We start from the raw sequence: 20,837 nt of genomic DNA, 5'->3' as shown, positions 1-20,837 counted from the left end.
GGAGTGGCAGGGACCCACACATGTGAAACGGAGCTCATTTCTAGTTCAGGCCCATCTTTTAAAAAAGAACTTTAGGCAGGGTTAACACACACCTGTATTTTCCCGGACAGGTCAGGCTTTTTGGTTCTTAAATCGCCATCCGGGAGGAATTTTTAAATTTTAAAAATTCCTTCCGGGAAAATATGGATGTATGGTAACCCTGTTGGTACAAAAAATACATACTGGGGCACATCCCTTAAATCAGAACTTTTTTATAGGGAACCGGTTGTTAAGATTTTGGCAGCTCATCATTGGTTTAGATGTAATTTTATTTTACAGTATATGAAAGTATATCTTTTCTATCTTGATATAATGCATTATTTTTTTCTAAGCTACCAATATAAAACTTGTAGAAGGTCAGTGGATATGATATTAATTTGTCTTCCCTGAATTCTCTTGTTTTTGCCATTTACATTCTGACACCTAAGTTTATTTTTTAATAAAAAAATAAAAGCTCTTTCTTAAATAGGTTCTAAATGCTAGCGAAAAGACGGCTGTAGGCATCTTGTTTCAGAAAGACTCATTGGTTCGACAAAGCCAGGTATGATTTAAAGATGGAGAAAGATTTGGGAGTAGATAAGCTAACAAGCTTTAAATATTTGTTTATACTCCATTATAAACTATAACAAATGCTATGTAGAGTATTAAACTGCTTCTAGCACTATATATTTCTCTAAAATGGGTGTCCTTGGTTATATAACCTCATTAGGGATTGTATGTATGGTTCTTTTTGTGACGGCAAAAGTTGCTTAGTTTCTGCACTGATGGAGGCCAGATACTTGAAGTTAATATGAAAAGGGCAGAGGATTAGGAATCTTGAGAGCTATCCTCATCTGGCATATCCTTTACTAGCCAACATATGGAGCAGAATAAGCTGCTAATCAGTAGTGTAACAGAAATGGCTAACAAAAGCTGGGATTGAACATGCAGTCAGTCATGCTTGGTTACTTAGGAAATGAGGGTGCAGTGATCTGGACATATATGTACATCTTAGGATACACAGATAATGAATAGGCCAGGATTGGGCTGGGAGGCTGGTATTATAGTTGTAACGGGCGTGTTTTAAAAAACAGCTTAATTTTATATTCCAGCTGGTGGTAGATTGGTTAGAGAGCATTGCCAAGGATGAAATTGGAGATTTCTCTGACAACATTGAGTTCTATGCAAAATCTGTATATTGGTGAGTAATTGAATCATCATTAAGGGTCATGCAGACGTTTTCTCTTGTATTATGTACACTGCATGCTTCCTACAAGTATTAAAGCAAACTGGTTGATAGAGCTGTTTTAACAACTTAATGTTAGCTTTTAAAAAGCTGGCAACGCCTTTCATTCTTTTTTAATTCTTAGAGTTTTTTGGTCAACTGTTGACATGGTGACTTTCCAAAAGAAGAGAATTCAGTGCATTTCTTTAGGGAAAACAAAAGTGGTATAGTGTGAGTGGTTTTAATTTAACCTAGAGGCAAATCATTAACTTCACTTTTACTTATTTTTGTGAGTAATATACGTAACAGACCAGAATTGATTTGTCTACAGTGGCTAGGTTACTGACACCACTGTGCTTGCTAATTTATGCAAACACACCTGCCTTTATTGCTGCCTTGTTCTACCCCTTTTGTCTATTTATTCAATTGCCAAAATCCTAGATTGTAATTTTTCTCTGCCAAGGGACTGTCTGTGTAGTTTATTCAATGCCTAGAGTAATAGTACTGTAATCACTGTTTGAGGTCATTAGGTACCACCACAATAGAAATAATTAATAGTTAGCCACCTGGTAGTCATTTTATTATTTAAGATGGATGAATTAGATCACATTTGTGTGTGTTAATACAATGATCTGTCCCTTCACTTGCACCTTATTATTTCTTTGCTCAAGTCCTTGTCGCTGTTACTGAGTCTGTAACACCTTGACAACAATAGTTTTTGTCATATTCATTCTCAGCAATGGGTTCAGGTCAGAAAATACCAAATCCCACCATGGATTTTAAATCAGACTTGAAAGGCTAATGATAAGTTTGGGAATGCTGAAGTGAATTGAGTGTGCAAGCCTGACTTTAGAATTTAGAATTTTAAAATACAATCTAGTTTACCACACTGAAATGATTCCCTTATTTGGATGAATGAAACAACTTTCGGTGGATTTGATCATATATCAGTTGGTGGTCTACTTTCATGTTTTTAGCTGAATTATATTTATACAACAATATCATAGCTGGCAGGCCTCGGTAAACTGTAGAAATTGATACACTGAGAACCCATCTTGTGAAGAATCAAAGTACCCATCAGTTTGTTTTGATGTGCCATTTTGGAAAAAAAACATTTGATATCTTAAATGTCTCTTTAAAAAGAACATTTCTCATTGCTTTTAGGGAGAACACTCTACATATTTTGAAGCAGCGACAGTTCAGCACATACATTGGAAGTACTCGTCCCCTGGTAACTGAACTAGTAAGTATAATTTAAAATGAGGTTTGGCTTCATAGTAGGTGTAAATTGGATTTTTGGGGTAATTAGTATTTTTTTCCTACCCAACACAACTTCCCCAAAAGTTCAGGAGTTCTGTCTTAAAAATGGAAAAACTCCTGTAGTAAATTTTTTTCATTTTCATGATAGCAGCCCTGAACGTCTGGGGAAATTATGTACACTATCTTTATTGTTCTGGGCATCTGACTTTAGTCCATCATGGATTTTGTTTTTCTTTCCACCTTCCCCTTTTTTCAGCAGAAGTACTTCTTAGCTATTCATTGAGGTGAGTGTCTTTATTGGTATTTTTTTTTCAAGTGCCCAAAATGTTAGGTGCTTCAGAACAAACACTATCCCTACCCAGAAGAGCAAATAATCTTGATTTAACTTGACCCTACATGTGAAAATCATAAATCAATAAGGGTAAAGGAGGATGGGGTGGATTAAGGACAAGTGGCAATAAAATAACATGGTTACTCAAACTATTGTGTTGTGCAAGTGCCTTTCTCATTCACTTTTTAAAATCCATTTTTTAATTTTAGTTACCTTTGCCCCTTCGCTTAAAACCTCACTTCCAAAAACCTTACAAGAATAATTTGTGTGACAAAGGTTAGCTTGATTAAACAGATTTGGGGAGGGCATGCCAAATGTAAGGGACAGATGCTCATGGAGCAAGGTAATAAACAGGGTACAGTAACTCCTCACTTAAAGTCGTCCTGGTTAATGTTGTTTCGTTGCTGATCAATTAGAGAACATGCTCGTATAAAGTTGTGCAAAGCTCGTGCTTTGCCCACTGCTTGCAGGAAGAGCAGCCCGTTGGAGCTAGCTGGTGGGGGCTTGGAACCAGAGTGGACTGGCAGCCCCCCATCAGCTCCCCGCTCCCAAAAGTTCCCTGTTCGGCAGCCGTCCAGTAGGCTATCAATTGCCAGCAGTTCAGCTGTCTCTCCCCCCACTGCCATGTGCTGCTCCCAGGAGCCTTCCGCTTGCTATGCGTGGGGGGGAGGGAGAGGGGCCTAATGTCAGGGTGTCCCCCTCCCCCTGCTCCTGCCCCCCGCTTATCACTTCTCCATAGAGTGGGGGCGGGACATGACAGGGCTCAGGACGGAGGGAGCTTGCTGGCCGCAGCTGCTGTCTGAACTTCCTGATCTAAACATGCAATGTACTTTAAGCTTCTCTCTCTCTCTCTCTCTCTCTCACACACACGCACGCACACACGCATGCAGCGTGTGTGTGTCTCTCTCTGCCATTCCAGTCATGCTGCCTTGTAGAGTGTGAGGCTACATTAACAACAGTATGTTAACCCTTGAGGGCTCAGCCGAATGCTAGTTCATTTAGCAGTAGGGTGTTCCCTGGGAAATATCCTACCCTCTTCCACCCTCTAACTTCACCACCTCAGCCAAGCTTCACAATCATCATTGCTGTGTACAGTATTAAATTTTGTTTAAAACTTATACTGTGTGTGTGTGTATATGTATATGTATATGTGTATATATATATATATATATATATATATATATATATATATATATATAAAAAAAAAATAGATTTTTGTCTGGTGAAAATTTTTTTCCTGGAACCTAACCCCCCCTATTTACATTAATTCTTATGGGGAAATTGGATTCGCTTAACATCATTTCGCTTAAAGTCGCATTTTTCAGGAACATAACTACAATGTTAAGGGAGGAGTTACTGTATCAAGGATGATGTGATTGGAAGTGTCATAAATATAAAGGGAAGGGTAAACAGCTTTAAAATCCCTCCTGGCCAGAGGAAAAATCCTTTCACCTGTAAAGGGTTAAGAAGCTAGGATAACCTCGCTGGCACCTGACCAAAATGACCAATGAGGAGACAAGATACTTTCAAAAGCTGGGGGGAGGTAGAAAACAAATCTCTCTCTGTCTGTCTGTGTGATGCTTTTGCCGGGGACAGAACAGGAATGGAGTCTTAGAACTTAGTAAGTAATCTAGCTAGATATGCGTTAGATTATGATTTCTTTAAAGGGCTGAGAAAATAAGCTGTGCTGAATAGAATGGCTATTCCTGTCTGTGTGTCTTTTTGTAACTTAAGGTTTTGCCTAGAGGGATTCTCTATGTTTTGAATCTAATTACCCTGTAAGGTATTTACCATCCTGATTTTACAGACGTGATTCTTCTTATTGTTACTTCTATTAAAATTCTTCTTTTCAAGAACTGAATGTTTTTTTTCATTGTTCTTAAGATCCAAGAGTTTGGGTCTGTGGTCACGTATGCAAATTGGTGAGGATTTTTATCAAACCTTCCCCAGGAAGTGGGATGCAAAGGTTGGGAGGCTTTTGGGGGGGAAAGACGTTTCCAAACGGGCTCTTTCCTAATAAAATAAACCCGGTCAGATGTTTGGTGGTGGCAGTGGAAGTCCAAGGGCAAAGGGTAAAATAGTTTGTACCTTGGGGAAGTTTTCACCTAAGCTGATGAAAGTAAGCTTAGGAGGTATTCATGCAGGTCCCCACATCTGTACCCTAGAGTTCAGAGTGGGAAGGAATCTTGACAGGAAGAGTGGAGAAAAACAGTGGGGAATATGAAAGAAGGCCATGTCAAATTTAGATTTGGGCTGTGTGATGCAGAGACCTAAAAGTAAGGACAAAATGTTTGTTTGAATTGGATGTGCAGCACTATTTGTAAGCTCTCTAGGTCAGGGCACACTTTCACAAAAGCTTATGCTCAAATAAATTTGTTAGTCTCTAAGGTGCCACAAGTACTCCTTCACGTAGCACAATGAAACCCCAATTCTGTTTGGAGCTCTGGGTGCTACCATCCTCGTCTGGTTTCCTCCTATTATTATTTCTTGTATATTGAAAACCAAGGGAGGACTGTCCAGGAAGGAGGAGTAATCAGCTGTATCAAATGCAGAGGAAATGTCAAGAAAGATGAGCATAGGCTTTGAGAATTGGTCAGGAGGAGGTGGTTAGTGGCATTAAGAGCAGTTTAAACGTTTTGAAGAAAGCCGAAAATAGGCTGGAGTGGATCCACAAGAAAGTGAGAAGAGAGGAAGTCAATGTAACAGTTGTAAACGGCCTTCTCAAAGAACTCACAGGTAAAGGAAGGAAAGGAAAAAGTCTGCTATCCGGAGAGGTAGATTACAAGGGGAAAATGTTTGTGGGGAAAGGAGCGAGAAGACAGGGCTTTTGGGAAGGCGAAAGGATTGAAATTGATGCACAGTAATCTCTCGGGCTCAGTGACTGGGGAGGTGAATAGGAATGTAATGCCAGTTTTTAGGCAGACTAGTCAGACTGTTGTCAACATGAGAAAGTGAGTACCGATGGATTTACTATCATTGAGAACCTTTGAGACATGCATACAGAGGGAAATGTCTGCAGTGTAGGGGATGGAGGATTCATCGTACCTTTTTTCTTTTTCTTTTTTTCTTGTAGGACCCAGATGCCCCCGTGAGACAGAAAATGCCACTCGATGATTTGGATCGAGAAGATGATGCCAGGTTACTCAAATACCTTTTCACTCTTATCAGAGCTGGGATGACGGATGAGGTAAGACACAGAAACCTGTAGTGTCCTTCCCTTTCCTTCAGACTTGTTCAAACGTTTTAAAAACTGATTTAGTTCAACCAGTACAAACTTCTGTATGGACACGCTTATATCAGTTTAGTTTTCATCCGATTACAAGTGCTGATGTCACAAGTTAGCTAAACTGCTATAAAGCAGGTTTTAACTGATATGAGTGTCCACACACTGAATTTAAAATCATGCCTTTAGTTAAACCAGTGCAACTTTGAGTTGAGAGCAGGCATTATGGTAGATAAATTGGACTTAGGGTTGTCAGGCCAGCACGTTAGTAGCACTGCTTGGTGCTAAAGTGACTTAGTACTTACTGCTTAGTGCTGTATGATACAGTTAGAACATCTGAAAGAGTTTGTAAACTGGGCCTTTCAAAACCATTAAATTATCACGTGTACCTCCTTTTTCACGTATTAGTGCTGTACAAATTTGAAAAATAGCATAATTGATTCTTTCAGGTTTCTGTCTAGTAGTGAATTGCAAGGGTGCTTTTTCTCTTTGCTGATATAATCCTTTAAGAAAGGAAGCCATTCTTAATGTCTACCACAGCCAAAACCATCATTAATGATGACTCTGATTTGAAGCTATGAAAATAGCACCTGGATTTCAGGTTTACTAGGAAAAAGATGACTCTACTTCATTTCCTTTTTTCTTCTTTTTCTGTTGTCCCTGGCAAGCCATAAATGCTTCACTAGTCGAATCTCTCTGAAGAACTCATGGATGGGCATGAATAGGATATTAGGAGTTTGTGCTTTTGACCAGCACAAAAGAGGTTACTCTTCTCTTCCATTAATCCTTTGGCTGAATGTAGCTCTGCCTTTTTTTTTTTTTTTTTTTTAATAATACCTTACGTAATTTGTGGTGTAAATTTACTATTGCCCACAAATTTGAGGGGAATTACAACACTGTCACTGTGAGGTCAGCCTGCCATGGGTATGTGCTGTGCTCTCAATTCAACAGCACCCTTGCAGTTCCTATCCTGGGTCTGTCTTGGGGAGAGGCTCCCCATTGTGCCAGTGGTTTTCATGATCAATAATTAAATTAAATATTTGTATTAGGCAGCATATGAAGGCTTCCGTGGTGGGCTAGGGGCTGCCAGGATGCTAGGCACTGTTACCCATGCATAATGAGGGGGGAAGAAGTTGCTGCTCCAAAGATCTTACAATCTTAGGAACGTAGGAATATAGTCACTTGTTATAGATGAAAGTATTATCCCACTATCCCTAGCTATCAATTTTTTCAGTTTTCTTCCCTCTTCATCAACATTCCCAAAAGTGATCAGTTACTGCAGACTCTGCAGCTTGAAAACATGACCATTTAACACAGTCTGCCTCACTATTCTGACAATTCTGTCAGTCATGGAATTGATACATCTGTTAGATAAGTAATTGGGTGTGAGATGAGTAACCTTCAACAGTGTGTGCTTACTTACAGTCCACACAAGCCTATTTTTTTTCCTCCCTATTGCTTTTACTTCTGCTGTATATTCATATAGCTAGAGTAGGTCCCAAAATTGGCTTTGGGGGAAGCAGACTTCTGGAGTAAGACTATTCATGGCATTATGTAGCCTGATTTATGTTGTCAGCACAAAGGATTGAATTTTCCAAAGTACCTGAGAGTTGGGTACCCTCAATCACCTTGGAAAATTGCACCCAAAAAGATGGATTTTAGGCCTTTGCACCAAGGGGCATATTTTCATAAGCTATAAAAGACTTCATCTAAAGCAACTAGAGCTGTCAAGCGATTAAAAAGATAATAAAATACCATTTATTTAAATATTTTTGGATATTTTCTACGTTTTCAAATATGTTGATTTCAATTACAACACTGAATACAAAGTGTACAGTGCTCACTTTATATTTTTGATTACAAGTATTTGCACTGTAAAAAAACAAATAGTATTTTTCAATTCACCTAGTACAAGTACAGTAGTGAAATCTCTTTATCATGAAAGTTGAATTTACAAATGTAGAATTATGTACAAAAACAGCATTAAAAATAAAAAATGTAAAATTTTAGCACCTTGAAGTCCACTCAGTCCTACTTCTTGTTCAATCAATCCCTCAGACAAACAAGTTTGTTTACATTTGCAGGAGATAATGCTGCCCGCTTCTTGTTTACAATGTCACAAGAAAGTGAGAACAGGTATTCTCATGGCACTGTTGTAGCTGGCGTCGCACGATATTTACATGCCAAATGCGCTAAAGATTCATATGTCCCTTCATGCTTCAACCACCATTCCAGGGGACATGCATCCATGCTGATGACTGGTTCTGCTCGATAACAGTGCAAAGCAATCCAGTCCAATGCATGTTCATTTTCATTATCTGAGTCAGATGCCGCCAGCAGATGGTTGGTTTTCTTTTTGACGTTCGGGTTCTGTAGTTTCCGTGTCGGAGTGTTGCTCTTCTAGGACTTTTCAAAGCATGCTCCACACCTCATCCCTCTCAGATTTTGGAAGGCACTTCAGATTCTTAAACCTTGGGTTGAATGCTGTAGCTCTCTTTAGAAATCTCACATTGGTACCTTCTTTGTGTTTTGTCAAATCTGCAGTGAAAGTGTTCTTAAAATGAACAACATATATGCTGGGTCATCATCCAAGACTGCTATAACATGAAATATATAGCAGAATGCAGGTAAAACAGAGCAGGGGACATACAGTTTTCCTGCAAGGAGCTTAGTCACAAATTTAATTAACATATTTTTTTTTAACAAGCGTCATCAGCATGGAAATATGTCCTCTGGAATGGTGGCCGAAGCATGATGGGGCATACGAATGTTTTGTATATCTGGCACATAACTACCTTGCAATGTCTGTGACTTCGTAAATAAGAAGCGGGCAGCATTATCTCCTGTAAATTAAACAAACTTGTTTATCTTAGCAATTGACTGAACAGGAAGAAGGACTGAGTGGACTTGTAGGCTCTGAAGTTTTACATTTTGTTTTTGAGTGCAGTTATGTAGCAAAACAAATCTACGTTTGTAAGTTGCACTTTCACGACAGAGATTGCACTACGGTACTTCTATGAGGTGAATTGAAAAAATACTATGTTTTGTTTATCATTTTTAAGGTGCAAATATTTGTAATAAAAATATTATACACTTTGATTTCAGTTACAACACAGAATATAGTATATATGAAAATGTAGAAAAACATCCAAAATATTTAATAAATTTCAATTGGTATTTTATTGTTTAACGGTGCGATTAAAACTGAGATGAATCGCGATTAATGAATTTTTTTGAGTTAATCGCATGAGTTAACTGCGATTAATCGACAGCCCTAAAAACAAGTAGTTAGAAGTGAAGAATATACGACAATGGGTTAAGCCAGCAAAGCTCTTGATGAAAAAAATAGGTGGTTGTACTATGGTACTTCTCTTACGCTGTTGAAAATACCTACTGAAAAGTCCTATATACGTTCCCTGGAAAATAAAACCAATGAAAAAAAATAACCTGGAATTTTTATTTTAAGATCCTTTTAGTTTGAGTTTAGACTTGCCAAAACATAAGCACATTAGTTTGTGCAAAGAAACACTTTTGTTGATTAACCATGTTCTAACATCTGTGCATCACTAGAGGAGAATATGTGCTTTTGCTGCCTTGAAAACTGTTGCTCAGAATGTCCTTTGTTGTTTTACAGGCACAACGCTTGTGCAAACGATGTGGTCAGGCCTGGAGAGCTGCAACTCTTGAAGGGTGGAAACTATATCATGATCCGAATGTAAATGGAGGTACCTAGATCAAAATTTATCTGAAGCAGACCCAGAAAGAAGGCATAGGATTTTCTTGTTGTCTGGATCTGTCTAAAGGAAGCACAGCTCTTTGCTGTCATTTTAAGGCCCTTTTGTGTTTTGAAAACACTTTCACAGGTGTATGGTGAGGAGGAACCTTTTTTGTCTTTATACCTGACACCTTATGAATACTTTAACATTAAAATTTCTTTAATAATGATTAAAGTTGAAAGTGTTTCAACCAAATCCTGCTAACGCACCAAAAATTACTTTATTGAGACACTCGCACACTCTCGCTCACCTACATTTCTTTAAAGCTTCAAATCTTAATGACTGGGAAACAAATATTTAAGGTTTCCAGACAGCCCCTCACCACTGCCTTTTAATCTTTCATCACACACTTCTGTGCTATCTAACTTATCCCAGCAATCCAAGCATTGTGCTCTCCTGAGCTCACCAAAGCAGGACTCCATTCCTGCAGCTGTTAACAAGTCAATAAAAGGTTTTGATAGTCAGAATTTCCCCTTTTTGGTATAATGAGGATGGTGTACAACAGAGGGGAATGGAGGAAAGGGGATGTCTTTGAGCCACATGGAAAGCTTTAAGTTCCCTGCCTCCTCTTCTGTATGCTCAGTACCTTGCAGAATCGAGCCCTGTCTGGACCCAGTCCAGTTTTAAAAAAAAAAAAAAAAAAAAAAAAAGCATATGCTATAGGTGCTTTGCTGAATCAGAGCTAGAGTGCCCAATATCTCACAGGATCAAGTCCTCTGTATCTGGATTGCCTATACCTCCTTATTTCTCCTCCATGTCCCACCAGTGTACTGCCCCTATATCTATATCTATCTATCTATTTCTTACCCCAGAGTCTCCCTCTCCTATATCACCTTTCCAAGATGAATGAGCACAGATCCATATGCCAGTTGGTGCCTTGCCATATTTCCTTTTAGTTGTGTATCCCTCTGTTCATGTCCCTACCTCTGGCTCAGCCCAGCAGTGGGAGTGTAAAGGTCTGTTTATTGTTAATTAAGTTTTTGTTTAAGGACAAAACTGCAGCTAAACTTTTGAAGTACTGTAATTTTAAAACATGCTTACCACACTTTGCAGAAAAACAACCTGGACTGAGAAGTAGTATGCAGAATTTCATGAGGATCTGAATTTTGGGGGAAGTTCCAAAGGGGTTGAAAATTGGGTTTATAAGGTGGAGTGGTCTTCAGCCTCAGTTAGTGATTACAACCACATATTTATGAGTGCAACTGGATCATGAGGTTGCTTGTGATGGTAGGGGGAAGGGTTCAACAGCCTCGGGGCTCACTTGTGGTTGATGTCGTATGTTCCTAAAAGCTTACGCTTCTGGGTTTCAGCTGGCCACCTGCAGAGGTCAGGAAGGGATTTCACCCCAAATGTATTCTGGGAGGGTTTTTTAATCTCCTTCCGGATCATCAGGGATGGCCACAGCTGGAGATGGGGCATATAGGCCAGGGCTTTGAGATGGCACCAAGCATTCTCTCAGTCAGGTGCTTGTCTAGCTGGCCCTGGCTCACATGCTCAGGGTCTAACTGATTATCATAAATGGGATTGGGAAGGAATCCACCCCTCCCCACCCCCCCTGCCCCCATCAGATTGGCAGCAATCTTGGACAGGAGGATTTCACCTTCCTCTGCTGCATGGAGTGAGAGTCACTTGCCAGGATTATCTGGGTATATCTCACTTAATAATTTCCTTGCCACTGCAGGGACCTTGGACATTGGTGCACCTCAGTCCCTCCTATTCGGCCTGTGGCACATAGTAGTCTAGTCCCCTGTGGGCTGGTCCAATTTCAGTTGTGTTTTAGTGTATGGCAACTGAGTGGTGTTTATGGCCTGTGATGTATACTGGAAGTCAGACTAATGATCTGGTAGTCCCTTCTGGTGTTGAACTCTGATTCTATGAAACTGCAAATACCCACTGCTTTTTGAATTATCCTTTACATATAGGAACAGAGCTGGAACCAGTGGAAGGGAATCCATATAGATGCATTTGGAAAATCAGTTGTTGGCGAATGGCAGAAGATGTAAGATAAATATTAAGTTGCTTGATATTGTTAATGGGTAAACTTTTTTCCCTGTAATCGAGGCTGACACTTACTCCCACACAGTTGAATCTACCCTTTGTGCTTACATCTCAGGGGGATTTGTTTTTCAATGTTTCTAAGAGGATTCCTCAAGTGTGTAGTATATTTGTGTATCCTAATTAATCTGTGAAACTGACATCACAACTGAGGCAAATGGCTTAGGAAATGTCTAAAAAGGATTAGTTTTTTTTTAGGCATAAGAGTGAAACTGTAGATATTAGCTAAGATATAATTACAGGGACTGCTGATCTTCATTCTTCTTGGCATAAGATGATGCACCGGGGTCAGGAAAAATCTCACCTTTCTCCCAACTCAATATAGTATTGTCTAATAAGGTATCTTGGGGGTTGGAGGTATATTTAGCCCTTCATTGAAACGGCAGTCATTAGCTATTCTTGAAAGCTGCTGAATTGATCCTGTTATAATGGATTGGTGTCTGGTAAAATTTCAAGTGATTATGAGGTTAAACAAGAACTCTAATAGAGATTTTTTTTTAAATATATGTTTTAGGAGCAGTTTAATAAATATGAGAGAGCAATCTACGCAGCACTCAGTGGGAACCTCAAACAGGTATGTGATGCTTCATGTAAGATAAGTACTACTTCTGTGGTAAAAATGCATTTCTCTTTCTCATAGCTGAGAGCAGAATTTTAGATAGCTAGCACAGTCACTTGTGTAATGTTTGTAAAACCTTGTAAACAAGAAGATAGTAAACATGATAGACACCTTTACGTCATTATCATATCTGAATTAAGCTAGCACAATCAAACTTTATAGGCTGTTTTGTTTTTTTTGCTGGCTATCAATAGAACCAATTCAGATTTTCCTGTTTTGGTCAGTCCAGATTTCTAGTATTTTTTGATAGCTACATTAAACTAGCTTTCTTATGAGCTGGAAGAGGACCTAATGTGTTATTTAGACCACCTCCCTGCCGATGCAAGAGTATTTCCCATTTATCTTCAGTGTTTTGTGTGGTCTAGTTTTAAGTCTTAACCAATAAACCCCTCACCGCCTGATGAGATTATTCTACAATCTAATCTTGCTGTCAGGCTTTTCCTGTATTCAGCCAAATTGTGTCTTTTTCAGTTGTTTCCCATTACTACTTTTAACACCTTAAATTATCCTCCTTTTTTTACCTTGGTTTTAGACCTTTCACATATTTTTGGTGTGTCTTTCCCACTCCCATCTTTTTCATTTCCTCAGAATGTAATCCTTCCAATTCCTTAAGGAGGGCACTAAGTATGTTTGCTGAGTCACCTGGACCTGGGAAAAGACAGCTTTGTTCTAAATTTAACTGTAGCAACTCAAAGACCTGAGCATCATTGTTGACACATCAGCGAAAATCTCTGCTCAATGTGTAGCTGTAATAAAAACAAACAAGATGTTAGGATCCTCAAGGAAACAAATGGACAGTAGTACCGATAATATTTCTATTTATTCACATAATGGAATTATATGACCGTATCTGGGATATCATGTTCAGTTCTGGTCACTGTCTCAAAAAGATATAGTAGAACACTTTTTTTCTGATCTTGCATGTGGGATTAGACTGAGCACATTCACCATCTGGGAGGGGAATGAGTGCTTGTTTTGAGGATTTTTGCATGTGGTATAACAGTTGAGATTGCAAGGGCATTTTGGAAGGGTGATTGAACTCCAGTTCAGCAACTGGGAAGGAAGAGCTGGGTCTGTGCACTTCTCAGTGGGGTTGTGGGCAGGCTCAGCACCTGGGAAAGGGTGGAAATCTTGTCGAGGGCTTGCTAGTAATATTGGTGCACCCATGACGACTGTTCACATTTTTCTCATAAAAATCCATGACTTAAATAGCAGCATGTCCATGATTGCTGCATGTCCCACACACTCTTCCCTTTGATTCCTACAGTCCATCCTTTCCTTGGAGCCCAGAGGAAGCAAATGGGAGGCTGCCTTGGAGGTGGCTGAACCCCTTTCCATGTAGGCATGAGATCCATGCAGGGAGTGCCCCCTGTGGCAGCCATGAGCACAGTCAAGCCCCAAGTCCAGGCCCCATTAACTAGTCTTGATTGTCCACTTCTGAATAATCTTTAGGTTGTTCTTTGCATCTGTTCCTACCGTTTGCTCTGAAACTTCGTAAGCTTTTGGTGGTTGAATATCAGGGATTCATTCTCTACTCAAGGGAGAGGAGTTAAGGGCCAATGTTGGCACAAGAACAAATGGATATAAACTGGCCATCAGTAAGTTTAGCCTTGAAATTAGATGAAGGTTTCTAACCATCAAAGGAGTTAAGTTCTGAAACAGCCTTCCACGGGGAATAGTGCAGGCAAAAAACCCAAAGTTTTAAGACTGAGCTTGCTAAGTTTATGAAGTTGATGCTATTGCAGGCAATCTCATAGGGCCTACCTGTGACTACTATTAGCACATATCTCCAGTGGCTGGTGATAGGCCACTGGATGGAGGCAGAGGGGAGCCCTCTGAGTTACTACAGAGGAATTTTTTCCCAGGTGTCTAGCTCAGGGGGTCTTCCCCACATTCTCAGGGTCTAGCTGATCGCCATATTTGGGGTCAGGAAGAAATTTCCCCCAGCTCAGATTGGCAGAGACCCTCAGGAGGGGTTTCACCTTCCTCTGCAGCATGGGGTATGAATCACTTGCTGGTCTAAACTAGAGTAAGTGGTGGATTCTCTATAACTTGAAGTCTTTAAATTAATATGTGAGGACTTCAGTAACTCTATTAGAGATTATGGCCCTGTTGCAGGAGTGGGTTGGTGAGGTTCTGTGGCCTGCAATGTGCAGGAGGTCAGACTAGATGATCATGATGGTCCCTTCCGGCCTTATAGTCTGAGTCTAAATAGAGGACATTCAGAAAGTGGAAAAGAAGAATGAATAGAGGTATGGACTGGCAGTTGTTTATGTTAGAGAGGAGATGAAGAAAAGGGGATGTGATAAAAGTATTCAAAATAATGATGGCATAGAGGAGGTAGACTGGGCCCTGGTCTTCACTCTTTGTATAATAGAACAGGGGGATGTTCAATAAAATTGAAAAGCATCAAATTTAAAACTGATAAAAGGCGAAACTTTTTAACACAATGTAGTAGTTGCTTGTGGAACTCATTGCCACAACATGTTGCTGATGCCAAGAGCTTAGCATGATTCAGGAAAGGATTAGGCATAAAGGCTGGAATTTTCAAATGAGCCTAAGGAATTTAGTGTACAAATCCCATTGACTCTGATTTGGGTACCTTGCTCCTTTAGGTCCTTTTGAAAATCTGTTAAATATAGGTAGGAAGAACTTCCAGAATACAATACTAAGGATTAAAAATCTAAAAGAAACGAAGTGCTTTGGAAGATACAGAAACCCTCATGATTCTGGGCATAATAAAACCAGCATCTAACTAATGGAGTTGGGTTACAGCAGGATTTCTTGTGCCTTTCTTTGAAGCATCAGAGGCCATTATTTGAGAAAGGATACTGGACTATATGGACCTTAGATGGCCATAGATCCCATATGGCCATTACATCTTCTGACATTTCTCTAGATCTGTTAATGCAGACTTTTTATTTTATTTCAACATGAAGCTTCTTCCAGTTTGTGATACCTGGGAAGATACAGTCTGGGCATATTTCCGGGTCATGGTGGATTCGCTGGTGGAGCAGGAAATCCGTACATCAGTAATGACCACAGAGGAACTGGAAGAGCTCCCTAGAGAGTATTTAGAAACAAAGTAAGTCTTTAGTACTATTGTGCCCTTTAACTTCAATAAAGGTCATATGTGATCTGTAGTCATTCGAGTTAACTGTTGCTGTACCTTCATTTTTCTCTTCTTTTGAAGCTGGACTTTAGAAAAGGTTTTTGAAGAACTCCAGGCTACAGACAAAAAGGTAAATACTTAATACAGAACTTCCAGTCAACATTTTTGTGTGTTTATATTGTCCCAGGGAACTGCTTTTAATCCAGTATTTAACAGAACGATCTCAAATATGCACTGGACTGAAGAAATCAATGGCAAGCTCTTTTTTAAAAAAAGAAAGTCATTTGGTTTTAATCTCCTTCTGAAAGGGTCTATTATAGATTTCCAAGCATTTTCTTGCCTCCACAGTAGATATTTTTTTGAATGCAAATGAATTAAGTTGCAAAATTATTTCCTCCCCATCCCACCCCCCAGCCAGCCCCTTTGACAATGAAAGGAATACAGGCAACTTAAAAACCTGACCAATTCAAAAAATGAGGTACACTTGACCCCAACTTCCTCTGGCAAACTGGCTGACTATACTGAAGAAACACTGAAGCTGACTATCAAGTGCTCTCAAATGTACGAAGTAGGAAACATGAAAAAAGAGAATTTTTCCCAGATCTTGTTTCTGTACCAATGTTAGATACAATTTTCATGTGTGATTTGGTTCAGTGTCCCTTTAAGAGGTTTCAGCTTTTGCATACTATTCATAGTATGAATCTGAACAATGTAAGTTTTTATTCACTTAAGTAGGTCACACATCCATAGTACCTTTAACATTCAGGGTATTAATTACCTTTTTTGCACAAGATTGGACTGAAGACCTATTTATTTATCCCCTGTTAAATATTCACTTGATAGCATGCATAGAAATATGATTTAACAAGCATACGCGTATATACACCCCTGCCTAGTTATCCCCACAATGTCACATTTGTGTTTTAAGACCTTTACAGTTGCTTCTCTAGTATGTTCCATGCATTAGTTCCTCAAGGCACACAGGCTTTTCTTTGTGTGTATGTATGTCTGGGCTTCATTTTCTTGTCTGTCACTCTAGTAGTTTTGTGGAATCCGTTTTCTCTTACCTTTAGAATTGTATACATCTCCATCATGCTCTTTTATTCTCATTAAGAACACAAACATAGATTTTTTTTTCGAACAGCATTAATTTCTTAAACATCCTTTTCTTCCCCTTCCCCAATTCTTCCATTCTTTTCTTATGTGGCACCCATAGTATCTGACCGTACTCCAGGTGTATACTCTCCTGCACTTTGCACAGTACGCTATTCTCAGCATAGTTCTTTGATTCAGGTTAGCCTTCACCCTATTCATTTATGGGTAATATTGTATGGTGTATATGATTTTCACAAGAAATGTGAACTGTTTTTCAGAGAGTTTTAGAGGAAAACCAAGAACACTATCATGTGATTCAAAAGTTCATTATTTTGGGAGATGTGGATGGTAAGCTTTGTTTTGTGACTTTTTTTCAAAGGTCAATTCCTTTTATTATTTATAGTTACTTTTATGGGAACTTACAAGTGAAAATGTTTCCTAACTTCTAACCATGCGAACTCAGTTTGAAAGTCAAGCTGATTTCTAATCTGGCTTACATGATGCGAACAATAAAGATTCTACAATCAGAACTTTAGCTCTGCCTCCTCAACTAGTATTGACCTCAGCCAGTCCAAGCAGTAAAAAGTAGTAAAATATAATTTAGTCAGAAAAGTATGTAGATTCATATGAATACATCTGGGAAGAAGACTGGTGGAATAAAAATGTTGTCATTGTTCAGACTAGAACAGCATGTTGAGAGCTATGCTTTAATAAGACTGATATAGTCCTGTTGGAACATTCTAGCTCTCATGCTTTTTTTATTTGCTATATTTTACAAATACATTGTTTTGAAATATTTCTCAGCTGTTGTCTTCTCCCCCACTGTAAAGCTAATGTAGACATGAACTTTGTGGCTACAGGTTTGATGGATGAATTTAACAAATGGCTTTCCAAAGACAGAAGTGTGCTCCCAGGGCACCTCCTTCGGTTCATGACGCATCTTATTCTGTTTTTCCGCACTCTGGGACTGCAGACAAAGGTACATTCCATTTGTTTTATTTAATTATATCCTGCCTCTTGTCATGGAACCTAGGCTCACTGAATTTAAAATCTATCTCTCACACACACTGTACACAAATTATGGCAAATTGCTAATAAACTGCCCTGAACAGACCAGTTGTTAATCCTAGAATCCCAAAGTAACAATCAAAATCAGACAAAAAGTAAAGCAGTACAAAAAGACAGCCAAATACTAAATAAAATTAAATCTTACAGTGCTTGCCAAATTTTTGTCCAAGGAGAACAAATGCCGATCATAGGAGCCATTTACTGATCAAGACCCTACTGCCAAACTCCCTGTTTAGGCATTGGCATTAAGAGCATCTCCGCTACTATGACTGTGAGGCAAGAAGAGGTCTCTCGGATAACTGGGTATAAGACCATTCAGGGTTTTAAAGACAGTGAGTAACAGCTGGAATTGCACCTGGTGCTATGGGTTCATAAGTGCCTCTACTTAAATAGAAAGCTGCTTCATTCTGCACCAGCTGAAGCTTTCAGGTATTCTTCAAGCGTAGTCCTAAGTATAGCACATTTGTCACCTAGCCTCTAGTTGACAGATATGGACTGACTAAGAAAGGAGTAGTTGTAGCCTCATAGAATCATAGAAATAAGGGCTGGGAGGGATTCAAAAGTCATCAAGTCCAACCCTCTGTTTTGAAGAAGGGCCAAGTAAACCTAGACCATTCCTGACGGGTGTTGGGCCATCCTGTTCTTAAAATCCTCTAGTAATGGGGATTCCACAATGTCCCTTAGAAGCCTATTCCACAATTGAACTACCCTTCTAGTTAGAAAGTTTTTCCTAATATGTAACCTAAATCTCCCTTGCTGCAGATTAAGCCCATGACGACTTGTCCTAACTTCAGTGAACACAGACATCTGTCGTTCTCTGACAGCCATATGCAGTCACAGATAATAAAAAGCACTGTGAACTGCTGCCTGCAAATGTAGAAACCCCAGACTACAAACCATTTTGGCAAAAGACAGTCATGTATCCTTATTAACTGACGTTGATGCCATTTCATCCCATTCTTCTAGATGTTTTCTCATAACTACAATCATCCCTTTAATCTTGTCAGGATTTCAGTCAAAGCCAGTTTGCATTCAGCTAAGTCTTTCTCAGCCAGACACTGGGAAAGTAGTAAAAACAGATCTAAAGCTGCACTGAACTAGGTATCAACCTACTATAGTTACTGCAGGGGCAACTTCACAGTAGTAAGTTAGGAGGAAAAATGAGTAGTTGAATACTACACTCTGAGGGGAAAGAATGAACTTGATTAAGGGCCACTCCAACAACCCTCACTGAATCCCACAAAGAAGATGCAGTTTTGCAAACTCTTGTGATTTTTTTTTTTTAAAGCTGCAGCTCCTGGAGGCATGTTTTTAGCACGAGATTCTCATTTTATGGTTTAGAGAAAAGTTTGCAAATGTGATTTGAGTGTGTATCCCAAAAGGTCAAAATCCATAAAAACTCAATTTTTTAAAAAAAATCTTAAGACGTGGGGGGGGGGGCATGACTCATAACTAGGCCCTACCAAATTCATGGTCCATTTTGGTCAATTTCACAGTTGTGGGATTTTAAAAATCGTAAATTTCATGATTCTAGCCATGTAAATCTGAAATGTCAGGGTGTTGTGCTGTAGGGTCCTGACCCAAAAAGGAGTTGAGGGGGTCGCAAGGTTACTGTAGGGGGGTTGCGGTGCCACTACCCTTACTTCTGCGCTGCTGTCGGTGGCGGCGCTGCCTTCAGAGCTGGGCAGCTGGAGAGCGGTCGCTGCTGGCCGGGAGCCCAGCTCTGAAGGCAGAGCCGCCGCCAGCAGCAGCGCAGAAGTAAGGATGGCCTGGTACGGTATTGCCACCCTTACTTCTGTGCCGCTTTCAGAGCGGGGCACCTGGCCAACAGCCGCCGCTCTCCAGCTGCCCAGCTCTGAAGGCAGTGCAGAAGTAAGGGTGGCAATACCATGACACCTCCCCCCCCCCTTGCAACTTTCTTATGGGTCAGGACCCTCAATTTGAGAAATGCTGATCTCCCCTGTGGTATCTCTCTAGTATAGGTTAAAGCACACAAAAGACCAGATTTCATGGTCTGTGACGTGTTTTTCATGGCTGTGAATTTGGCAGGGCCCTTCTGAACTTTTTTGGGTTGGGAATACTGGAGATGTCAAAACCTCAATCAGCAGTATCCAAAGCTACTGATATTGAATAAAATCCACATGTACAGCTTTAGCTTTAGTCTTTAAGGTACCACCGGACTCCTCGTTGTTTTTCTGGATACAGACTAACACAGCTACCGCTCCGAGCTTTAGCCTAGTCAGTCAGCAGGATGAGATCAGCCATCATCAATAGCAGTACAGTCAATCCAAGGTCAGAAACCAGACTGGTATCAAGTATCCGGGGGTAGCTGTGTTAGTCTGTATCCACAAAAACAACAAGGAGTCCCGTGGCACCTTAAAGACTAACAGATTTATTTGAGTATAAGCTTTCGTGGGTAAAAACCCCACTTCTTCAGATGCATGGAGTGAAAGTTACAGATGCAGACATAAATATACTGACACATGAAGAGAAGGGAGTTACCTCACAAGTGGAGAACCAGTGTTGACAGGGCCAATTCAATCAGGGTGGATGTAGCCCACTCCCAACAATAGATGAGGAGGTGTCAATTCCAGGAGAGGCAAGGCTGCTTTTGTAATGAGCCAGCCACTCCCAGTCCTTATTCAAGCCCAAATGAATGGTGTTAAATTTGCTAATGAATTTTAGTTCTGCTGTTTCTCTTTGAAGTCTGTTTCTGAAGGTTTTTTTGTTGTTGTTAAAGTATAGCTACTTTCAAATCTATTATAGACTATACAGGAAGATTGAAGTGTTCTGCCACTGGCTTTTGTGTGTTACCATTCCTGATGTCCAATTTGTATCCATTTATTCTTTTATGTAGGGACTGTCTGGTTTGGCCAATGTACATGGCAGAGGGGCATGCTGGCACAGGATGGCATATATCACATTAGTAGACATGCAGGTGAATGAGCCCCTGATGGTGTGGCTGATGTGGTTGTGTCCTATGATGGTGTCACTAGAGTAGATATGGGGACAGAGAAGGCAACGAGGTTTGCTACAGGGATTGGTTCCTGGGTTA

At 39.9% G+C, this 20,837-nt stretch overlaps 1 protein-coding gene across 5 annotated transcripts in view; it reads left to right on the top strand.

Annotated features, from left to right (window-relative positions):
* Positions 1 to 20,837, top strand: part of NUP107 (nucleoporin 107) — a 44,766-nt gene that overhangs the window by 16,129 nt on the left and 7,800 nt on the right. For all 5 annotated transcript variants that reach the window (XM_077833169.1, XM_077833161.1, XM_077833178.1 and 2 more), the window contains 11 exons: positions 509 to 580; positions 1,131 to 1,219; positions 2,408 to 2,486; positions 5,908 to 6,021; positions 9,692 to 9,782; positions 11,756 to 11,832; positions 12,403 to 12,462; positions 15,447 to 15,592; positions 15,701 to 15,749; positions 16,993 to 17,062; positions 17,575 to 17,693. In XM_077833169.1, the coding sequence (XP_077689295.1) occupies positions 509 to 580; positions 1,131 to 1,219; positions 2,408 to 2,486; positions 5,908 to 6,021; positions 9,692 to 9,782; positions 11,756 to 11,832; positions 12,403 to 12,462; positions 15,447 to 15,592; positions 15,701 to 15,749; positions 16,993 to 17,062; positions 17,575 to 17,693 (966 nt within the window). The remainder of the gene's footprint in view (positions 1 to 508; positions 581 to 1,130; positions 1,220 to 2,407; positions 2,487 to 5,907; positions 6,022 to 9,691; positions 9,783 to 11,755; positions 11,833 to 12,402; positions 12,463 to 15,446; positions 15,593 to 15,700; positions 15,750 to 16,992; positions 17,063 to 17,574; positions 17,694 to 20,837) is intronic.

Source organism: Eretmochelys imbricata, chromosome 1, assembly GCF_965152235.1.
Source record: "Eretmochelys imbricata isolate rEreImb1 chromosome 1, rEreImb1.hap1, whole genome shotgun sequence".
Classification (NCBI taxonomy): Eukaryota; Metazoa; Chordata; order Testudines; family Cheloniidae; genus Eretmochelys; species Eretmochelys imbricata.
The sequence above is the reverse complement of the archived record's forward strand: the minus strand, read 5'-3'. Positions and strand labels throughout refer to the sequence as shown.